The 24,430-nt window shown below is 33.4% G+C and overlaps 1 protein-coding gene across 2 annotated transcripts in view; it reads right to left on the bottom strand.

Moving 5' to 3' along the window:
• The window catches only part of LOC126744869 (uncharacterized), a 539,903-nt gene that overhangs the window by 509,727 nt on the left and 5,746 nt on the right, over nt 1-24,430 (bottom strand). For both annotated transcript variants that reach the window (XM_050452434.1, XM_050452435.1), the window contains exon 2: nt 11,973-12,770. In XM_050452434.1, the coding sequence (XP_050308391.1) occupies nt 11,973-12,718 (746 nt within the window). In that variant the 5' untranslated portion in view covers nt 12,719-12,770. The remainder of the gene's footprint in view (nt 1-11,972; nt 12,771-24,430) is intronic.

Genomic DNA, 24,430 nt, shown 5'->3' with positions numbered 1-24,430 from the left:
CTAGGGTCATGAGAACAAGACAACGATATACTTAGGAATAAGTGGCGTACACTCGTATGTTATTAAACTTTCTAATTATTGTAGCACGTTTGTCGAATTAAATCACGATTTTGACTTTACTTTCCCAATTTGCGTTCGTAATAATTATATTTATATATTTACCCAAACCAAATAATAATATGATAAATGCAAATTATGACTAAAACAACGATTACTTTTTAAGAATTAACCGATGGTCTATTGTTGAAAATAATAATAATATGGTAACCACAATTCATAGTTTCTATTCTGTGCTTCAATCTATTTGTTTCTATCTAATAGTATTTAAAGCATCTCATAAATTCCCACAGTGGTTTTCCAAGGTACTTGAGAATTTAATATATCAAAAAAAGGTAACACACAAAAAATACAAACAAACTTAACAACAACAATTTAGCAATCCCAAAAAACAATGTCAACAGTTAGTGAAACATTGCTTTAAACTTTTTCCTTCGAAAGTAAATAAGCTCTCTCTAGTTCTGGAACTATGCCACTGGTTATGCATTTTGAAGATATTACAGCTGAACACGGTTCGATATACTCAACTTGTTTGTAAAATTATTTTCTGTGGTATACAGGGTTTTTTTTATATATTGCGACAAAATTCAGGAACGTGTTCTTTGGACAAAAATTCGCAAAAAAGTTCCTATAAACATAGGTCCTAAACCTTTTAGATTTTGAGCTACAGGGTGGTAAAGTTTTAACAAAAAAAATGAATTTTTTTTTTGATAACTTAAATACCCCTGTAGATATTTGTCCAAAGACTGGTATGCAGGGTCTGTGTATCCAGAGCTATTTACCAACATACTTTTTAACATTTTTATGTTCTCCAGTGGCGTGTGTGCGGGTTTTCCGCTGAATACTTTTATAAAGAAAAATGGTACGCCACTGGTTTTTCTTGTATTAAAAAATATTTTTAAATTCCCCGTTTTATTTGCAATATTTTTGATCCCTTGGACTTTGTCCGTTAGATGCATATTCCAAATAAATAAATAAAACTTCTTCAAATAATTGTAGATATATTACATAAAATAATATTATAAATTGGATGATCTGAGCAACAAAAAAAACATGGTGTGAAAAAAACACCTTTTAAAAGAATAAATTAACAACAAAATGTTGTCTTGGTCTTGACCCTTGTCTTGGTCTTATTAAGACTCTAACTATAGAGTGTCCCTGTTCACCTACAACCTTAACACTGATCTAACCAAAAAAAAAAGACCCAAAAAAATATAATTAGTCACATCAGTTGTTACATTGTATATCAAGTTTTAAAAGGCCAGTTCCTTGTTAGTCGGTTATCTCAGCTCTTATTATATTGCAGGGCCATAAATTTGTACCCAGTGACATAAAAGAACAAGAGTGGCTGCTAAGATTTATGGCATTAGGATACTTATGGTATTTCAGCTAAGGGGATAAGAAACAGGCCAAGAAAAAAGTTTGTAATGCATGGGTATTTCAAGTAATTTTGTTAATAGTTTAAAATTTGGTATCTACCTGATAAGGAAGTGGTGGGGCAACCAAACAAATAAATATGTCTAAGAGCATTGGTGATTATATCATTAGAATTTGAATAAAAGTAATTATTATTTTACCTTAGGAGTACATTATATTATTTTGCCTGAATAAAATATATATTAGGAATTATTAATATTAATATAACTTAAAATTATCATTTTAAATGTGATAAGAAGAATCTTCTTAATTGTTTGGAACCTAACTGATATAATCTGTTGTGTGATGGTTTAATTAAGTAAGGAAATTAGAAAAAACTAAAAAAGCACATCCTCCAATATTGCTTCATGTAAATTTAAAAACACTTACACAATTTTTGAGCTTTTTTTTTTGTCTACAACTTTCATATTGACAATAAAACATTTTTCCAGTTGAGTTGAGAATTTCTGATTCAAAATTGGGACAGTGTACTTACATGTACCAATATTAATGATGCAGAAACAATTTTTTACCAAATAATTAAAGGTATTTTTAAAAAATGTGTTCTCTTATCTAGGCAAATTGGTAGAGTTTTTCCTTTTAAGGAACGGTTATTTAATAGGTATAAAACTAAAGAAGTTGTGCAGATATTCATTATCTAAGCCTTCGTTTACACAATCTTTACTTCCAAAAGTTTTTGATAGCTTAGTCTATAACTACCTACTTAAATTGGCAAAATTAAGTAGTTATAGACTACTTTTTTATATACTACTTTAATTTGTTTTGTTTTCGTTTGGTCTCTTAGAGAAAAAATGGATGATACGTTTCTACTTAAATTGGCAATGTAAAAAATTTTATGAGCTTAGAAATGTTTTGACCCTTAAAATGTTAAAAATGGTTTATTATTCATTGGTGGAATCAATTATAAATTATGGAGTAATAATATGGGGCAGTGCAAGTAAAAAACAAATTCTAACCTCTTTATAGATCAAAAATACATTATAAAGATCATGATGTTTAGGAATAAAAGATTTTCCACGAACCTACTCTTTCAGGAGAGTAAACTCTTGACATTAGAACAGTTATACATAAAGGTTGTAATATGCTTTATGCTTAATACTCAGTATTACAGACAAAGAATAATGCATAATTAAAATACTTGTAATGCTAAGAACCAAAATCTAACATTGACATTCTTTAGAAATTCTGCAACTCAGAGGCATATTAGTTATACTGGTTCTACGATTTACAATGTGTTGCCCTCAGTGTTATAAATAGGTTAGTGGATATTAGAAAGTAGCTTTTGCTTGAATTTTGAGACTATTTTCTTTTAGGTATGTTTTCATTGCTAATTTATAATATTACATGTTTAATACAAAAAAAGTACAAATATTATTTATAAGATAAGATGAAACTTTAAATATAAGAAGAAATTAAATAGAATAGGCAGATAACCAGCACACACAGATTTTTAAAAACCATTGTGTTGGTAAATACTGTTAGTATTTACTCACTCCTTGATGTGTTATCACATTATGGTGTTCGAGGCATGGTATGGGACCTTTTTAGAAGCTATCTTTCCGACTGAGATCAATTTCTAAAACTAAATCAAGTGCTTTAGTCACCCTCTGAAAATAAAAATTGGAGTCCCACAAGGCACCATATTGGGTCCTATTCTCTTCATTATATACAGGGTGGTCCATTTAAATTGAGACATCGCAATAATTTGAAAACTAAACATGTATCCAGAAAATGTTTTACGTGAAGTTTGAATGGTTTCCAGGGAGCTATAAAATTACGTTATTAGTTTGACCTTAAGTGGACGTCTTCAAGGTCAAATGAAGGTCAACTTCACGTTTTTGCATAGAAACCTCTATTTTTTTTAATAGTATTTGATTTAAAAAATAAGTAACTTTCATCTAACACTTTTTTACATGCGACCTCTCCTTTTCAAGATATTAATTCTTGATTCTTTTACGAATTTTTTCCTTGACAATCACATTAGAAACAGGAATAGCTTTGGTTCAGCAATTCTTCAATATTATTGTGACAAGGCATTGTTGATCAGTGATCAATGCAAGTTGTTATGATGGGAAAATTTTCTATAGTGAACAGATCTCACGTGTTAATCCCAGATATTTCAGGCGATTGTAAACAAATACTGATGAATAAAGTAAATGAGAGGGTTCACAGTATTCTTTCAGATATCAAGTATTTGACTATTTTGTTGAGTAACTATGGAATGCCTAACAATAATCTGAACGGAATATTAATAGAGCCATTGAACTGTATACCACGCGACATCCTCAACGGCGACTTCCATCGCGAGCATCATTTTATCGTGTAGTGAACCACTTTATAGAAGATGGAAGTGTGAGAACGATAAATCGATCACGAAAGAAAAGCATTACCAGTCAAAAAAATGAAATTGCCGTCTTAGCTGCAGTTGCCCATAATCCTGGAGTCCTGAGAATTTTGAAACGCCACAAGTTTCATCCGTATCACTTGTCGTTACATCAAGAGCTTCACGGGAATGATTTCCAAAATCGAGTGTTGTTTTGTGAATGGGCCCAAAATCAGTTGCATGAAAATAACAATTTCTTTCTGCGCGTCTTATTCAAGTCAAAGTCAAAGTCAAAGTCAAAAATAGCTTTATTGTTACATAACATCATCTGTTGTTAACAAAGCATTATATAAAATCTTAAAGATAGTTGACAACATAATCTTTTACAAAAATATAAAAATTTTAACAATTCTTACATACATAGATTTCATATTATAATATAGATATTCACCGATGAAGCTTCATTTACAAACTATGGTGTAGTTAATCGTCATAACATGCATTATTGGGCAGTTGAAAATCCCAGGTGATTTCGAGCGATAGAACATTAGCGGCCATGGTCTGTGAATTTCTGATGTGGCATCATCAATGATAAACTCATAGAACCTTACAGGCCAAAAATACCATAATTTTTTGCTGGAGATTCTACCAGTATTTTTGGAAGATGTGTGTTTTGAAGTGAGACTAAATATGTGGTACCAGCATGATGGTTGTCCTGCACATTATTCACGCGTTGCGCGCCAAGTGTTGGATCGTGACTTCAATAAACGTTGGATAGGTCGCGGTGGAGCAGTCCACTGGCCGTCACGGTCACCTGATTTGACGCCCTTAGATTTTTTTCTATGGGGTTATTTGAAGGCGATCGTATATCGCGATCCACCAACGACTCCCGAAAATATGAAGCTGCGAATCAAGGAGGTTTGCGGGCAGATAACTCCATAGATGCTGAACTCTGTTCATCGATCGTTTAGAAAGCGAGTCGAAAAAATGTATAGAAGTGAAAGGTCAACACTTTGAACATTTATAAATAAATAAATAAATTCCTTTATTGCCATCCAAATCCTTAATAAAAAGACAAAGCAACGTCAACACATTTTGACTCGAATTAAAATCTTATGACCTAAGTTAAAAAGATCTAAAACATTTTTTTTTAAATAAAATTATAAAGTAATACGTTAAAATCAACAAATACCCCGTATAAACACAAAAACTTAAAAATTTGTAATTCATAAAGATACATTTTTATTTATTGAATTTAAAAGAGTAGAACCTTTTTTCAGTAAGAAACACTCTGTTTAAATAAATTACGGCTCTGAATCTGTCGCAGACCTGCCGGTAACATGTGGTATGCCTTTACTGCTCGATAAGTTCGGCTTCTTTCAAAGAAAGCTGACCCGTGTGCAGGTATTCCAAGAGCTTCTCTGTTTCTTGTTATGGTCGTCATGTCTCGTGAGTACCCATCCTTATTTGTTGGAAATAACTGAGGATGCTTCTTAATGAACATCACAAGTGATAAGAAGTACAGTGATGGGGCAGTAAGTACACCAAAACCATCAAGATACTCCTCACACGATGCTCTGGGAGCGAGTCCAAATATGCACCGAATTATTCGTTTTTGCACCTTAAAAATATTTTGGGCATCCCTTCCACTACCCCAAAACATAATGCCATAATTCAGCCCTGACTGAATGTTTGAAAAGTAAAAAATCTTAATGGTTTCTATTGATAGTTGATCCCTGAGTCTACGAATAAGACCACAGAGGCTGCTCAGTTTTGATGTTAAGTAATTTATGTGTTTTTCATAACTAAGACATCCATCCAAGTGTATACCCAAGAATTTAATACTGCTCAAACACTCTATAGACCTTCCATTAAGTTTTACATAGAGTGATGTGTCTTTTTTGAATTTAGAAAATGTAAGCAGGTCAGTTTTAAGAACTGACCAGTTTTTTTTTCTAAAAGAACATTTATTAAAAGAATTTTTTTTGTTTCAATTTCTTGTATTTGAACTTTGTACGTTTTATTTTCAAGTTTTCGATTCTGTTGATAATAAAATTCTATCATAAAATACTTTCACTCCTTTTGATAGATCATCAGATACTACCTACAAGGGCAAATGTCACTGTCAAGGAAAAAATTCGTAAAAGAATCAAGAATTAATATCTTGAAAAGGAGAGGTCGCATGTAAAAAAGTGTCAGATGAAAGTTACTTATTTTTTAACACTAAATCAGATACTATTAAAAAAAATAGAGGTTTCTGTGCAAAAAACGTCCACTCAAAATCAAACCAATGAGGCCATTTTATGGCCCCCTGGAAACCATTCAAACTTCACATGAAACATTTTCTGGATACATGTTTAGTTTTCGAGATATTGCGATGACTCTTGCGATGAGTTAAATGGACTACCCTGTATATTAATGGCTTACTAAATTTAAACATAAATGGTAAAATTATATCCTATGCTGACGATATGGTACTTGTTTTTACTGGTAAGACATGCGAAGAGGCAAAACAAAGAGTGTTACGCAGTTTTGGTGTTGTCAAACAATGGTTAGACTCTATATTGCATTTTCGCTAACAAGCACAAGTAGACCGAATTTCACTGAAATTCAGACAAGTGAAGAAAACCACTGTTTTATACCAGAGGTAAAGAAAACTAAATATTCAGGAATAGTAATTGATCAGCATTTAAAATGGACCGAACATAATATATCTCACAAAAAAAGTTTGCACCCTAATTCATAAATTTTATCTTCTTAGAGAATTTCCCTGCATTAAACTGATCAAATTAGTATACAAATCTCTGGTGGAATCATTGCTGCCGTACAGCCTTGTAGTATGGGGGGGGGGGGGGTACATACAAAACGCTATATTAAAGATAATTTTTAGGGAAGAGAGAACTAAATCATTGTATAACAGGGACATCTGCAACTTAGACTGTTTATACATACACTATATTTGTACCTATATACACTGGTGGCCAAAAGTAGATTGACAAATTCCATTTTTATGGATATATTTTATCTGAAGCAAAGGAAAAACGGGTTGAGCTTATTAATGTTCAGGAATGTGAACAACATAGTTTGAAGAAACAAATTCCATAGATTTTTATTGCTTGCACTTTTTCTCAATATTTTTTTAATCAAATTCCAATAATTTTGTTTGACTGCTAGGTGGCCAAAATTGGATTGACAAACAACATATTTATTAAGTCTCTGAGTTTTATGCGTTGGTTTCTGTTGATTTGACTTTCCTTACTATTAGTTTTGAAAAATATTCACAATGCCACGTGGTATGTATAACTTTATCGATCCTTATTAAGATGCGAATAATCGACGATTACCGGAAAGGGGTGAAACAGGCGGATATTGCTCGAAAATTTTCTCTTTTGAGGGCAACAGTAAGTCAAATAATAAAAAATTTTAATCTCCGTGGAAGTGTTGTTCCTCTAAAAAAAAACTGGCCGACCAAAGAAGACCACTAGTCGTGTTGACAAATTAATTTTGAAAAAAGCAAAACTTGACCCATTCGCAACTTCAAAAGAAATCAAGCTGCATTTGGAAGAAGAAGGTGTGGGTTCAGTTAGTTGTCGTACCATTAGAAGGAGACTGCAATAGTGATTTAAAAACAAGACGCCCTGCAAAGAAACCACTGCTAAGTTTAAAAAACGTAGGGGCGCGATTGAGCTTTGCTCGAGAACATAGTCACTGGACACTCTCCGAATGGAAAAAAGTTATTTTTAGTGATGAATCAAAGTTTAATTTGATTAATTCGGATGGCAAAAAATATGTTAGGCGTCCTGTGGACCAAAGGTATGATCCCAAATATACGGTGTCCACAGTCAAGCATGGAGGTGGTTCCGTGATGGTGTGGGGCTGTTTTTTGGGCTATGGGATGGGTCCACTACACTTGATAGAAGGCACGATGGATCGTTTCATGTATAAAGACATACTGCAGGATGTTATGGTACCTTACGCTGATGAAGTTATGCCACTCAACCACTACTTTCAACATGATAACGATCCGAAACACGCATCCAAGGTCGTTAAGCAATGGTTGACCCAAAAAAAAATTAATGTTATCAAATGGCCGTCACAGTCACCGGACCTAAATCCGATCGAGAACATTTGGGATTACATTGATCGTCACATCCGATGTAAACATTTCAAAAATAAACAAGAACTTTTTGAAGCTTTGAAGGCATGCTGGACATCCATCGACACGCCCTATATTGACAATTTAATTAGGTCAGTGCCCAAAAGGTTGGTGGAAGTGAGAAGAAATAGAGGCTATGCAACGCATTATTGAATAAAACCCTTTAAATTTTCTATACTTATTTTTATTTTAGTAAGCTTTGAATTTGTCAATTTAATTTTGGTCACTTGAAAAATTCTTTAGTTTTTTAATTTTTTTTTATAAAATTGGGTATTACGAATAAATCGTTTAAATATAATTAAACATTACAAATAGGCTCCATTGTTTTTTAATCAGGTACTGTCCCACCTAATTTATCATTTCCTAAACCGTGATATAAACAAATTTGAAAAATAACTACTACTTTTGGCCACCAGTGTACATAAAAAAGAAACACTAAAAAAATTCGTATACCATCATTATCAAACAAGAGCAAATGTTAATAGACACTTAATTATACCACCAAAATTTTACAACTTAATACCAAATAAAATTAAAAATATATGTTTAGAATTGCCGCATTGAGAGGTTTTTGAATGCACCGCGAATCCGACTTAATGAATTTGACCAATTACAATTTGTAACGCGTGCATGCGTCAATGATGACTTCGACAGGTGCGCGTTTCCCCTCCATACGAAGGTTCTGTTCTGTCTGTGCTTCGAACCGACAAGCATCTCCAAAAAACGTGATTTAGAGACAGAGTAGCAGTGAAGTAAAAGAATCTGGCCGGCCCTGAATTAGCAACGAACACCAACAAGTAAGTCATTATTGACGCCGTAAATGGGATAAAAATATAATTATAATATTTTCCTGGTCCTTCAAAACCTAGCTACGCTAGCAATTCTAGATGAACAACTTAATTTATTTTAAAGCTTTTAAATATTTGGAGAAAATGTGGTGATAAGCTTTCTTAGATCATAGGCCGAATGAGTTTTTGCTACAGGTGCATTATATATAGCTAGTGTTGTGAGCAATGGAACGTTCCCGTTTATTCTCGAAGAACGTTCACGACTTTTTTCGTGACGTTTATTCTCAAGAGCACGAATGAGCATGAATCCGAACGTTCCCCAAAAATGTGAACGTTCCCATAGCGTTAACGTTTGGTGTCGGTTTTCGGCAGTAACGGTCCTTTAGCAACCAGACGTGGCAACACCGGATCGCCTCGCATTAGGTTGGTTGTCGTCGATCGTTGACAGCAATGACATCTGACATTGTTGATTTTCGGGGATTTACAGATTGGTTTATTGGAAATTCATGTTATTTTTCGTGGTTAATTTATGCTTTGAATTTGAAGAGATTGCATCGGAGTTTTAAAAAAAGTGGTTTCTAGTGTTTATTGTTGAAAATGCCAAGAAGAAAGTGCAATATTTTTAACTTTTTTTTGTTAAAATCAACGGCTTCCACTTCTTCAAGTACTTCCAGTTGTTTTTTTTTTTTTTAATTTATTGATCTTGTGCTGAGCACATTTAGTCACGAAAAACCTCTATATATAATTTTTTAGTACTTAAACTAAATCGGACGTGACAAACGACCATGCCAAGTCTGGGACTCGAACCCAGGGCCACACGACTGCTAGGCAGGTATATACCCACCGCGCTGCCGGGGCCGGCACTTCCAGTTATATAAATACAGATTCCAGGACATGGTGGAGTGTTTATTGCTTAAAGACATCATTGAAAACTGTCGCATTAGCTATTTTAACTTTGCCACCGTCTTCGGCTGCCACTGAAAGAACTTTTAGCAAGTATTCTTTCACACAAAAAAAAAGAAATCGATTAACCACTGAGAGGGCGGGAAAATTGGCATTTGTTGCTTCAAATATTAATTTAGAAACAAAATTAAAGAGTCAAAGTATAAGTTCAAATACCGGCCAGCCAAACACCTCTACCAATTTAATGGAACCGAAATCAAAAAAATAAAACTCACTACCAAATCTGGGGCTGAAATTAATACCATTGAAGATGATTCTTCTGACTCTGAATTTGATTTAACGGAAATTCTGAGTGATTTAAAATCAAGCGAGCGCGAGAGGATAGTTCGGAGGAGAGTTCCTAAATAGGTTGTTTAAAAGTTTAACATAATAAATAGAACATAAATAAACACAATCTTTGTATATCGGAGAGGGATCTTTTCTCATGGACAAGGGTTCTAAATACCTAGATCATAAAAGGCAGGCCAATCTTTTCTGTTCCCAGAAAACACAGGGAGTTTGATTCTAGGTAGATCAAGATCATGTTCATGATGTTCACTTGGTAATTCACCAACAAAGGTGTTGCTGCTCTTACAGCCACTTTTCGGGATAACATCCACTGGAGGACTTAATTCTCTAATTAAAAAATTAACTGTATACTTCATTTCATCGAAGTTGTGTCCAATGGAATGTTGCTCATCCTGTTTGTCATCATCTGAACAAGATAAAATGTGCAAGGTATCAAAGGAGGAACATATACTAGGAAGACCCTTCTTCAACAAATTCAATTTGGATGGTTGGTCTTGACATTGAATAGCCAAATCATATATGGCCTTCATACGATTAATATAGGGCTGACGCCTTTTTATTAATCTAGCTGCTTCTTTCTTATCTGTAGACATGATGACAACTATGAATGTTAGGCACCAAATAAATCAAACTTTAACAATAAACGTTAACAGAAGATGGTATCCAAAACAAATCGGAATATTTGAGGTTAAACACTGGTTAAAACAACGCGGCTTTACGTTGATTTCCACAAAGGAATATGGTACGGTATGGCATGAACTATTATCTACTACTATTAGATAATAAAGTCCAAAATTAACAAAAGGTAAACAATCAAAATTGGGTTAGGAAAACAATAACAAAACCTTGAGGTTATGTCTTGTCACAAAAGTAGGCTGAAAACTGACCGGTTATAGGTTATCACTCGTGCAGCAGGAATGCTACTTAGTGGAACGTTGCAATATAAAAAAGGTAAACAAACTATTTTGTAGAGGAAAAAAAAAACCCTTAAATTCAAAAAAGTCTTGCTATGTACGCGAACGTTTCGATTAAACACTTGAAATATGCATATTAATAATAAAGATGACTGTAAATTTAAGGGCGATTCGTGTTATCCGGCTCGAAGGACCAAAAATTTAAAAGGTTTAAAATAAATTAAGTGGTTCGTCTAGAATTGCTAGCGTAGCTAGGTTTTGAAGGACCAGGAAAATATTATAATTATATTTTTATCCCATTTACGGCGTCAATAACGACTTACCTGTTGGTGTTCGTTGCTAATTCAGGGCCGGCCAGATTCTTTTACTTCACTGCTACTCTGTCTCTAAATCACGTTTTTTGGAGATGCTTGTCGGTTCGAAGCACAGACAGAACAGAACCTCCGTATGGAGGGGAAACGCGCACCTGTCGAAGTCATCATTGACGCATGCACGCGTTACAAATTGTAATTGGTCAAATTCATTAAGTCGGATTCGCGGTGCATTCAAAAACCTCTCAATGCGGCAATTCTAAACAATATAAGTAGGATTAAGATTGTTAATGAGAGGTGTAAGGACTTTTTCTAAACTTATGTCATAGGGTAGAAAAATAGGATTTAATTCCACACTTGTAAATAAATAGGTAAATGAATGAATATATGATACATTTACATTTTTAGGAAATAGTATATAAGTAATATTTCAGTGCACATACAGGGGTATCAACCTCTAGGTGCCAATTAAGAACTTACATTTATTGTATGAATATTTAAATTTGAATAAAAATTTGATTAAAAATCAAAATATCTATTTAATTTTAGTATATTGTATAAATGAGTTTTAGGTATCTTCAATTTGTAAACAAGATGTATTGTATACTAATAAATAAATTTGAGTTTAAATTTCAATGTGACAAATACTAATAAAAACCCTTCTTTTAGTATTAAAATAATTATGTAAATTCACCATTCATAATGAAAAAAACAATTGTACACAATGGTACTTACCTTATATATATAACAGATCCATTATTTAGCAGTCTTTTCCAGCCATAGGGTACCACTGTATATTGTGGCTGACCCATCCCAACCACTGGAGCAGCTTGAGCCTGCTGGTGCGGCACTGGTTGGGGTGGGGGACCCACAAGTACAACTCCCCCGGGCCGCACACTAACACTCGGATCATACACAACCATCTCTGGCGGATGGTTCTGTACTACGACCATCCCTTCATCCCCGGAACTAAGACTACTGCAACTCGACTCTGCAGTTTCTGACCGCACTGAATCACATCGCACACTCTGGCTGGGTACTTCGGTACCCAAAATAGTCACATAAGGATCCGTGTATTGTTCCAAATTATCGCACTCATCGCGCCTATTGTTCTCGGGCTGAACAGGACCGGCCTGTTGCCTGTCACAAGTTAAAACTTCACTAGTTTTAATATTGGCCCCCGATTGATATGGGCCAATATTATTAATTGAGAAACCATTTTGAGCTATCACATTATCAAAATAATCACTAGTATTTATCACTTGACTGCTACTCGTAAAGATATTCTGGTCTTTATCAGTAAAGTTCTTTGTTTGCGCCATGGAGGCCATGGAATGATTCGAGTTGGGGTACACATTGGATTGTTGGGACACATTGTGTTGCTCGATGGCATATGACTGGGCGAAGTTATCGTTCGAAACATAAACTACCACATTCTGGACGCCAGCTGTTGAGCTTAGATCAGGCTTTAAAGCCATCATAAAAGCATGTCAGCAGCCTCCCCAAAGAGTCCTCTCTTATGCTCCAATCGTTCTGAAAATAAAATTTGTCAAGTAAGTCAAACATAAAACTTTTTATTGATGCAGGCTCTAAAATAGCAGATACAGTAGCAAAGCCCTCAGTCCAATTTAAACAAAAAAATGCATGTCAAACATCTATTTATTTTACCACCTGTGACAAAAAATGATGTAATTAAACATATAAGCTCCCTAAAAAATAACTGCTCCCCAGGTAAGGATGGAATAACATCAAAAGTAAATAAAGTATCTTCATTCATACCTATTAGAACCTCTAGTACATATTATAAATCTAATATTTCAGACTGGAAAAGTACCACACCAGTTCAAAGTATCCACCGTAAGTCCCATCTTTAAATCAGGTAAAAAACAAGACATGGAAAACTACAGACCTATAAGTACCATTTCTAATTTTGCCAAAATCTTAAAGAAAGATTGACATCCTATCTTAACCATAACAATATTCTATCAAAAAACCAATTTGGGTTTACCTTTGGTAGGAACACAGTGGATGCCATGTATGAACTTGTGGGTACTATAACTGAACATCTAGACAAAAATAGTAAGTGCCTTGTGGCATTCCATCAAAGGCATTTGATACAGTCTGCCATTCAAACTTATCGGAAGTTCTGGAAAAATATGGTATACGAGGAAACGTTTTGTTACTCTTAAAGAACTACCTATCAAATAGGGTACAATACACCAAAATTCAGGATACTATTAGCAAGCCAGAGATTGTAAGGATCTGGGGTGCCACAGGGCACTGTGCTGGGACCCATACTATTTAATATCTACATGAATGGTATAAATGAGATAGATTTACGTGGGAAGATAGTCAAAGTCAAAATATACAAACTTGTGCTAAAAGCTTCCTAATCCTAGAATTTATAATATAAGTATTTATTGGGTTATACAGGACAAAAACAGAATACAGAATCGATTTTGACTATACATAAAAGCATATTTTATATAAACAAAGAAAAAATCAAAAAAGAAGAAAAGAAAAGGCGAGAACCAACATAAAACAAGAATAATAAAAAAAAAAATAATAAAATAAATCTGATCAACAGATATATAATTAATTTTAAATATTAAAATGAATCGTTAAAATACTCTTCAATGCCGTAGTAAGCTTTTGGTAAGATTAATTTCTTAAGTTCTCTCCTAAACTTTTTAAGGTCTGTAACAGTCCTAATCGAAAAAGGAATATGATTAAATATTTTACGACTAATAAATATAAGAGAATTTTTCGTAAGTGAGGAGGTGGGGTTTGGAAGAGATAAGTTGCCCACCTGACGAGTATGACTGGTGCGGGATGGTGAACTTGCGGACTTATGTATGAGTGTTGCAGTTTCCAGTATAAAGAGTGAGAAAACTGTTAAAATTCTTTCAGCTACAAAAAGAGGTTTACAAGAGACTCTCAGACCAACACCACACAGATACCTTAATGCTTTTTTCTGAATAGTAAAAATTATGTTAAGGAGTCCCTTGGAGCACAAACCCCAAAATGGCAACCCATAACGGATATGAAAGTCTATTAAGGCGAAATAAACTGAACGAGCAAACATCCCCCCCAACTCATGCCTGCCAACCCTGACTGCAAAACAACCAGAAGAAAGTTTAGCAGCAAGGCCCAAAATGTGGTTGTCAAACCTTAAACTCTCATCAATGAAAAGGCCGAGAAATCGACAATAATCCCTACCATGTAGTGGGCTCTGCTCGTCAAACAAAAAACCCTCTACATTACACTTAAAGCCCAAAACAAAAGTTTTATCAACATTGAATACAAGCTGATTGCAGATGCATCACTCTTTAATTTTGTGAAGGTCCTCTACTATGAGAGATCTGACTACTTTTTGATCTTTGTTATGCCACAGAATTGTAGTATCATCGGCAAACTGAACCACTAGTCCATGCAGTGATAGAGAGATTAAGTTAATAACATATAATAAAAATAAAATAGGACCCAACACTGACCCTTGAGGTACACCACATTTAAGATGTGCTATCCCTGACGAAAATCCAGATGCAACCACCCTCTGGGTGCAGCCAAACAGGTATGACTTCAACCACCCCAAAGCCACTCCCCTAAATCCATAAAAATCAAGCTTTGACAGCAGTATTCCATGATCCATACAATCGAAGGCCTTGGACAGATCACAGAACACCGCTGCTGCAGCCTCCTTGGAGTAGATACACACTCTCCAAGAATCTGAAAATGGCATCCTGCGTGCCCTTAGATGACTGAAATCCATACTGATTAGGGGACAGCACATTGTATTTGGTCAAAAAAGAGGCAATTCTCTTTTTTGCAAGCCGCTCAAGAACCTTGGAGAGGGTAGACAAAATTGATAAGGGACGGAAGTTAGAGGGTCGGTCCAAGCTACCACCCTAATGAAGAGGAATAATCATAGCTTCCTTTAAACAGGATGGGAACTCGCCCCGAAGAAATGACTGATTGATTGCCCAAACCAAAGCACCTAAAGCGCTCGCAGGCAGAAGTGAAGAAATACCATCGGAACCCGAAGCACTGAATTGTTTCAAGGACCTCGGTGGCATCTACAGGGTGGAAAAAGAATGATTGGTTGATAGCATTCCGATTAAGATACTGCAATGGATCGCCGTCACTGGGAACTGCTTCCAGTAACTTCTCAGCAATATTAGAAAAATAGTCATTGAAATCATCGGGCCCCAAGTCCGATTCAACCAACCGCCGACAAGATAGTTTCCTACGCAGAGTTTTCTATGGGGACACATGGGAAGATGTTAAATCAAAATTTCAACATGGTCTGGCCTTAATAAAAAAATTTTTAGACACCTTTAAACTCACTCTAAATAGCAAAAAATCGAAAGTTCATTACATTTTCTATAAAGGACACCGGTAGACTAAATTTCCAAAATATTAAAGTCAACAATATAGAAAATTCTATTGAAGAGGTTGATTTAATTAAATACTTAGGTGTATACATAGATAAAAACTTAAAATGGGATCATCATGTAATATATTAAAAAAAAAAATTGGAGCACTAATCCATAATTATTTTTATATTCTTAGAGAAATTCTTTCAAGAAAAATACTGATTTTGATATATAAGGCTCTAATTGAACCATTACTAAGATATGGAATATTGCTCTGGGGCGCAGCTTACGAAAACAGTATTGGTGCAGGCATAATACAGAGTTTTTCAAGTCGTGTTCCATATACCAGGCAGCTAGTTTATATAACAAAATACCTGAGAATCTTAAAACATTAAGCTGTCCCTGTTTTAAAAAGAAACTAAAAGATTTGATCAGGAGTGGTAAGCTGTGATGAGTCAGTCTGTAGTAATTTTGTGATATGTATTTTTTTTTTAATTTTTATACTGTGCTCAAAGCTTTTAAATAATGTCATGCACTTTAAAATTTGTCAGTATATTTAAAAGTAAATATTTTATTTGTTATTGCCTAGTAGCTAAATCTTTATTGGTAATTGTTAAAAACTGCTCTGCGGATCTATTACCTGTTGACTTTTTTGTTAATAAAAGACATTTTATTTTTATTTTAATATAATTATTAATCAATGAATTCAATTTAAATTGTGATATTAAATGTTCTCTATTTCTGGTAAAATGATCATGTACATTTTCATGTGTGAAGTAATCACTAATATGTGGTGTAATATATAAATACTATGTACTAATGCTAGGTTACGTACATGTTTTTACAATCTTCTGTGTAATGCAATCAACCCATCACTCTCACAGCTTTTTGCTGTATAATAATTCTTACATTTATTCTTTATTTACAGGATCAACCCCATTAGAAAACAAAGAAATTCAAATACAAAATAATATTTTAGCCCAACACCCAATGTAACACTCCATAACAAAAATAGTACATTCCAACAAGTAATATAAACTATTAAGACAATAACAAATAACAATCCATATTAGCCCAATATTTGAATAAGATTAACAATAAATAAAAATATAAATATTAAATTATTTACTATTAATTAAAATCCAACATTAATCAATAGCAATTCACTAATCCCCATTATAACAACCAGGTTATGAAAATAACAAAAAAAATAGCAATAATAATAATAATATTACCCAATGATACTAATAGATCTATGAACACTGAAATTAGATTAAACTTTTAATGTGCCTCTTAAAACTAGGTAAAGTAATGCCCAATATTTCAACTTCATTAGAATTAATAAATTTAAGTGTCCATTCGATAGGGGTGTGGATAATTAGTGCTATGAAATGGTAGTGAGAATAATCTATTATACCTAAAATTCCTAGATAGTATTGAAAGATATTGCACCAAGGAGTTCAGGACAGTTTAATTGACAAACTCTATTGGTAAACTCTCCTTTGCCTCAGTGTTGGTAAGTCCAACAACCTCCGAGCATCATCATAAATGTGATCATTGGGAATCCTCATACCAAGCTTATATAAACAAAATCGAATAAATTTATTTTGGGCCCTTTCTAGGTCAGTACAACAATTTGTGTAAAAAGGGGACCATATCATTGATGCATATTCCAACTGTGACACAACAAGAGACATATATATCCTTTTACAGGTCTCAACAGAAAATTCTGTGCAATTATGCATAACAAAGCCTAAAACTTTTGAGAGGAGTTAAGAACCAGATTAGTTATATGTTATGGAAATACTGCAGTATCCAAGGATTTTTTAAAAATTATAAAAAGAGAATAAGAAACCGCATACCGTTTTTATCAGAAAATAATTGGGTGCATCATCAGGACCCAAACTAAGTTTAGGTGGTAGTTTGGAAATTTTGTTGAAAATTAATCCAATAGATAAAACAGGGTTAGGGATATGGATATAGACATACTCCCGCTCGACTGCTGATTTTCATTGTTGGCCAAACCATTAATACTACAGTCAAAAAGAATTAAGCAAAACCTTCAGCTATTGGATCGCAATCTATCAATTCACTCTCCCTATAATACATTGACTTTGGTAATCTGTTTAATGCTCATTTACTGTTATATAACTCATTATCTGTTCAGCGTAGATTTGCTTTATTAGAAGTTTTTGGCCTTCAGGCAGGATGGCATATATCCGGTAAGAGGGTTTGATCATCGGCAACTATTGGAACGCTTCAATCTACATCCATTACAACTCAGAAGAATGATCTTCTCTGTAAAATTCCTGCATGGGTTACTGAATGGATTCATTGATAGTCCTGTACTTCTTTCCGGTGTACGTTTCATGGTGCCTAGGCTTAATGCTAGACATCCCCTGACATTCTTTCTGCCAAGGCCTCATACTAACATCCTGTTGAAATCGCCACTATATACAATATGCGCTATATTTAATCGGATCTGTCACATGTGCGAAATAAATTTCTCTCCGGTTCATGTGATTGTCGATATCTTGGTGGATCATTACTCTTGGGATTAAGACCCATGTGTTTAAGTTATAGTTAGTAGGTATATTGCAGTTAATTTAATTTAATTTAATTTTGTTGAATATGTGATTATCTTGTTAAACTTTTATAATTGGGTTTTTATATCATATTAATAGTTATTTGTTCTAATTCTTTGGATAACTTTTGAGAATGTGACTTTACTTTACTCTTTTTCTTTTCATTCTTTTAGGTTTGTTTGTGTGTGTTTTTTTTTTAACTATATTTTTCATTGTTTTGCAACTGTTTCCTGTTATTGGGCAAGTTGCCTGTTGGAAATAAAGGCTTAAAGGCTTATTATTATCATTATAAACTCGTGGCTAACAAGGATTAAAAGGAGGTTTTTTAAATTTTAGCCAATAATTTGTCCTTACGTATCCCTCCCTTTCTTTATCTTGCACACATAAGGCTCTCTTTCTCTAACACGTTACATTATAAGATATAAAACAAAATGTAGTGTAGTAGGTCACCCTATACATGTTTGGATAAATATATACTCTTCTTTGTTTCCCACATTGTTCCTGACATAAGTTCGTCTTTCACATTGATTTAAATGCCTTTATTCGTTAAGCCCTATTATACTTATTTACTATTTAAGTTATACCAAAACCGTCTGGGATCAGTATAGAGCAGCTGATCTAAGTTTGACATATAGCTATTGTAACAAATATTTTATAAGGTTTTACATCTTGCTCTAAGATTTGAAAAATTGTTATAGTCAGTTACACCATTACATTATGAAAATAACAATCTCCTTATGCAGGGTCAGTTTGGTTTCAGGAGTAACAGGTCAACTGCATTGGCTATTAAGAGTTTGGTGGATTTTTCATCAAGGGGTCTGGAAATGGGTTTCGACACCTATGCTTCATTCTTTGACCTGACAAAGGCCTTTGACTGTGTATCTTATGAAATTTTATTAAGCAAGCTCTGTTACTACAACTTTCATTCAGAGAGCATTGCCTTTGTCAGGTCATACCTGTATGGCTGACTCCAATATGTGTCATACAATGCTAGTGTATCTGATAAACAGCCATAACATCATGGAGTACCACAAGGATCCGTTCTAGGCCCACTCTTATTCCTTATTTATGTACATGACTTGCCTTATTTTATAGACCAGGCACGTGAGCATAAGTTGATCCTGTTTGCTGATGACACTACTCTACTCCAGCATCATCACCTGGCAAAACAGAAAATCTCCAGTACAGAGGAAATAGAGTAAAATGAGGGAATGGTTTGTAGCAAACAAACTAAACCTTAATGCTTCAAAAACACAGCATCTAAATGTTTCACTTCTAAACTCTCAAATAGATCTGCCACTGGATGAATCTGTAAAGTTCTTGGGTGTACTTCTTGACTCTGGTCTCACTTGGGAAAACTACATTATTCAGCTGGCATCTAAGTTATCAAAAATAACCTTTCTAATAAGAAATCTATCCAGCTCTGTATCAAGGGAAGTTTTGTTGTTGGCTTATCATGGTTACTACATATGCTGTGCTGAATTGGGGTCACTCTACTCATGGGGAGAAGATATCTGGTTTACAGCGCAGGTGCATGAGGGCTATGACTGGTTTGGGGCACCATGACTGTTGTTGACACTGTTATTCATCTTGCAATGTTTATTCACCTTGCAATGTTTGACTTTTATAAAAAATAATCTACCATCATATTTAACACACAGTAATATACATCAGTATTCAACTCGAAACAATCTGAATATTTTGCCAGAATTTCGCAGGCTTGGGAGAACCCGCAGAGGAACTGTTTATCATGGGATTTGTTTCTATAGTGTGTTACCATTGCAGGTTAGGGAACTTTTTTTTTTTTTTTTTTTTTTTTTTTTTTGATATAAACACAATATATTCCTGGTGCCAACAAAATTCAATATTCAATTCAATATATTCAACTTCAATATAAAATATTACAATTCTAAGAATATAAAGCACCTAGATACCAGAGTATCTGTATGTGCTATGGTAGAAACAATTTAAAAATTCTAATATATCAATGTTGTTACCCTTAGCAGGCTAGCCATTATATAAATTAGTTCACAATATTTAACATTTTAAATAAGTTTACCCAAAACTACATAACAAAAATCAAAAACCAAACAATAAAAATGAGAAAAAGAGAAAAAAAAAAAAAAAAGATTCATATACTATATACACATATACATTTTAACTACAAAGGTATTATGTAGTATTTTACAGAATCTTCTAGTCTTTGGTACCTAAAACCTAAAATATTTGAAACAAAATAAATAATTGAATAAATGTCCATACTGAGATTTTTTTCTTTTTCCCTTATGTATTTATGTTGTGATTGCTATCGAGTAAGAAAATAAAAAGTTTGGTGAAAAGCAGAATATTGATACAAGCACATATGATCAATCAACAAAATTTTCTTTTGTTTCCTAATATATAACTTAGGGCATGCTCATTAAACTTTTTGTAGTATTTCTGTTGTTTGACATTTTCTGGGAGAAGGTTATAAAATTTTGGAGCTAAAAATACTGCCGAATGTTGACCAAAATCTCGAATCATATAAGGTAGTACAATTTGCTGGTGTTTATTAGCTCGGGTTTGGTGTCTATGGTTTATTATACTTTGTTTACCATAGAATTTATGAACATAAGAGCAACAGGTTGTTATAAAAAGAGTTTTAAAATCTTGTATTTCAGAATTATATAATTGCTTTGTTGAAAATAACCTAGGTCTCCTTAACATTATCTTTACTATTGAGTTTTGTATTGTTTTAAGATTTTTTAGACTGTTTTCATATGCCCCACCCCAAATCAATATCCCATACCTTAATAGGGGTTCCACGAGAGCTTTATAGATCAACACAATCAGTTTTCTGCACAAAATTTCCCTTAGTAAATAAAATTTATGTAAGAGTGCCTTTATCTTTTTTGTTAAATAATCAATGTGTATATCCCATTTTAGATGTTTGTCTATATGGACTCCCAAATATTTTATAGAGTTTACCTGTGCAATTGGTTCATTAATATTGTTTACAATAATATTTAGAAAGTTTGGTCTATTTAAGCTGTTTATGGAAAATGCTATATATTTAGAATAGACTTAATGAATAAGCTTTTATTAAAAAAATTTAAAACTATTTATATTTATTAGAAAAGTCTTTTTATTCAAGAGTACCTAAATAACAATTTTAATGACCTAATTTAACTGTTTTATAAATACATATTGTGTGTCTATTATAAGTATTTTTAAATTGAGTGTCTGTAGATTTTAATTATATATAAATTTTAGAATCTTACTGTATATGTGCGTATATAATTTTTATTTATTAATTTTAGTTAATACTTAAGTTTTAAATCATGAAATTGCATTTTATATATTACCGTTTACATTGACTTGTAAGAACACTATTACGAATAATAAAATTAAATGAAATTACTGGCCCTATACCTCCTGTAAGCTATTTTCTTGTGCCTCACCAGAGATCTTAATTCAGCTGAGAACCAGACATGAAACTTGGAGGTTTTATATTTTTTTAGAGGAACAAAAAGAGCCACGGCCATACCCAAAATGTGATAGAACTCTGATACTGCGACATTTATATCGGATGAGTTTAATACCAAATTCCAGTTGACCCCACACAAGTAGTTATTAATACCAATGTAATCACCCCCTTTAAAATCATAGTAAAACTCAAATATATTCGATCATATGGACATGCTCCCTGTCAATATCTATAACAAAGTTAAATGGCTTATGATGTTGTGACTCTGGAAAAAGACTATCATCAGCCGGTGTTACTTAAAGACTGCTTATTTGGGTAAAAATAAGATCTAGGTAAACAAGTCTATTATTAGGAATAGAAATACTCTAATAGAAGTTTAAATAGGAATAACTTGGACCCAAAATTAATATTAAAATCGCCGACTAAAATAATCTTTGAAGAAGATAAAATATTTGATAGAATATAGTCCAGAGATCAACAAATTCTCTTATTAAGCCTAAAGGACAACCGTACAACCAAATAATATATAATCTAAGCTGCTTTCAATAGCATCTTGTGAATTCGAACATCCTTTCTTCCATCATATGATCATAGTTTTGATTTCAACAAAAAAGATATCCAGGCTAAAAGACTTTTTTACTAGTATATATAAGTGTTCCACCATGTAAAAACTTTTCTCTGTTTGAAATGCTTACAAATTGGTACTCAAGGATATAAAAACATGTGCTCATTAATTAACACTATATCAGGAAAATCAATGGTCTCCAAAAACACATAAAGACCACCGCATTTACTCCTTAAAGATTGCACATTTAGTAAAAGTAGTGAAACCTTCAAAGAACTTGGGAAAAAAGCCTTAATTCTACCAGTTTAGTTTTAGAAAGCATATTACAATCAACAAAATGAACAACATTTTCAGATTTTGAATTAAAACAGTCTAACAAATACTTAAGCCTGCAGTTAAATCTATAAATATCCAATTAGTTATATAGTTAAATCTATTGCAAGGCTTTAAGTAAGGAATTGAGGCCACAATAAAATTATTGTATTGGAACAACTTTCAATATTGTATCTAAAATATTTTGTATACCAGGTTTTTCCTTGTAATAAAAATCATCAGAGCCGGCCATAAGTAAAACATTATTAGATTTTAACAAACATTTAATAGATTATGTTAAAGAATGCACAACTTATGTTTTTGCAGATGATGCTTTATTTTATTTTACTACATACACACATGAGCTTTAACTTAAATAAAATAATATAGGTATATTAAAATCAGTCTACGAGTGGGGTAATTTAAATGATTTAAAGGTTAACATCTCTAAAACAAAATATTTGATAATAGCAATGGAATGTTTTCACAGACACTTACCAGCACAGTTAAATATAAAAATAGGGGGGACATTCAATAGAATGTGTAACAAAAATGAAATTAAAAAAAAAAACATGCTTTATTGTTATTAACAAAGAAAAATTGTTCTAAACAAAGCTACCTTAAATTACTACCACTACACCCCATACACACTCGAGTTCCAAAACAAACATCAGAAAACAATACATAAGAACAGCAGAAAAAAAACACATAAAAAGTAAATTAAATTCCATAATTATCCCCTCAAGTATAAGACAGCAAAGAATTCAAACCATAAAACAAATGAAATAAAATTCAAATACTGTAAACTTACACTTAGGGAAAATTAGAATGTGTCGCCGTAGTATTCATCCAATGAATAGTAACATTTCTCAGTCAAAAGTATTTTCAATTTACATTTAAAAGTGTCAATACATGATGCCTCCCTGATTCCACCTGGTAAACAATTGAAAATTTTGATTCCCTCGTAGAAAATAGATTTTTTACTTAATGTGGAGGAGGGGATTGGAAGATTTAGATCGTTCACTTGACGCGTTAAGTATCTTAGATTTGGGGTTATAAATTTAAAGCGATTTGCAAAAAGTAAGCAGGCCTAACAAAGCAGCCTAACAAATAATGGGCGACAGGAATCTCTTGGTTTAGCCCCACAGATGTAACGTACAACACGCTTCTGTAAAACAAGCAGCATTTGTAGAAGGTAGGCAGCTGCATTACCCCAGAAGCAAATGGCATACCTAAGGTGGGATTCAATTAATGGAAAATATACAGATCTTCCAAACTCCATGCCAAGCTCCAGGGTAGCCGCTCTGACTGCAAAACAACCTGCAGACACCTTTTTGCAAGTACCGAGGATATGCTCTTCAAATCTGAGTTCTCTGTCAATGAATATATCCAAAAATTTTGTATTATCAAACTGCTGAACTACTGAATTAGAAAAAGGCACGTGGTCTAGAGCACACTTAAAACACAATCATTTGGTTTTTTGAGGATTTAGTGACAGCAAGTTTGATTCAAACCAGAGATTTACTGCCTGAAGATCAGTTGCTAATGTAGTTCGCAGAGTATCTGTGTCTGGGCTGTGCCAAAGAAGTGTGGTATCATCGGCAAACAGAGTAAACTTCCCCCATACATTAAGATTGGTAAGATCATTTATGTATAGGAGAAAAAGTATAGGCCCCAAAACTGAACCCTGAGGAACTCCCAAGGTGATAGGATGGTAATCAGAGTACTTAGATCCTACAAGCACTTGTTGTTGCCGATCTTGCAGATAGGAAGCAAACCAAGAAGATGAAACTCCCCGAATACTTAGGTATATGGATGTATCGGGACTTAAATTTTAAAGGTAGAGGTCATTAAGAATATTTCATATAACATTTATTATTTATCTAGAT

Source organism: Anthonomus grandis, chromosome 15 (assembly GCF_022605725.1).
Source record: "Anthonomus grandis grandis chromosome 15, icAntGran1.3, whole genome shotgun sequence".
Lineage (NCBI taxonomy): Eukaryota > Metazoa > Arthropoda > Insecta > Coleoptera > Curculionidae > Anthonomus > Anthonomus grandis.
Note: the sequence above shows the minus strand (reverse complement) of the source record. Positions and strands in the feature narration are given on the sequence as shown.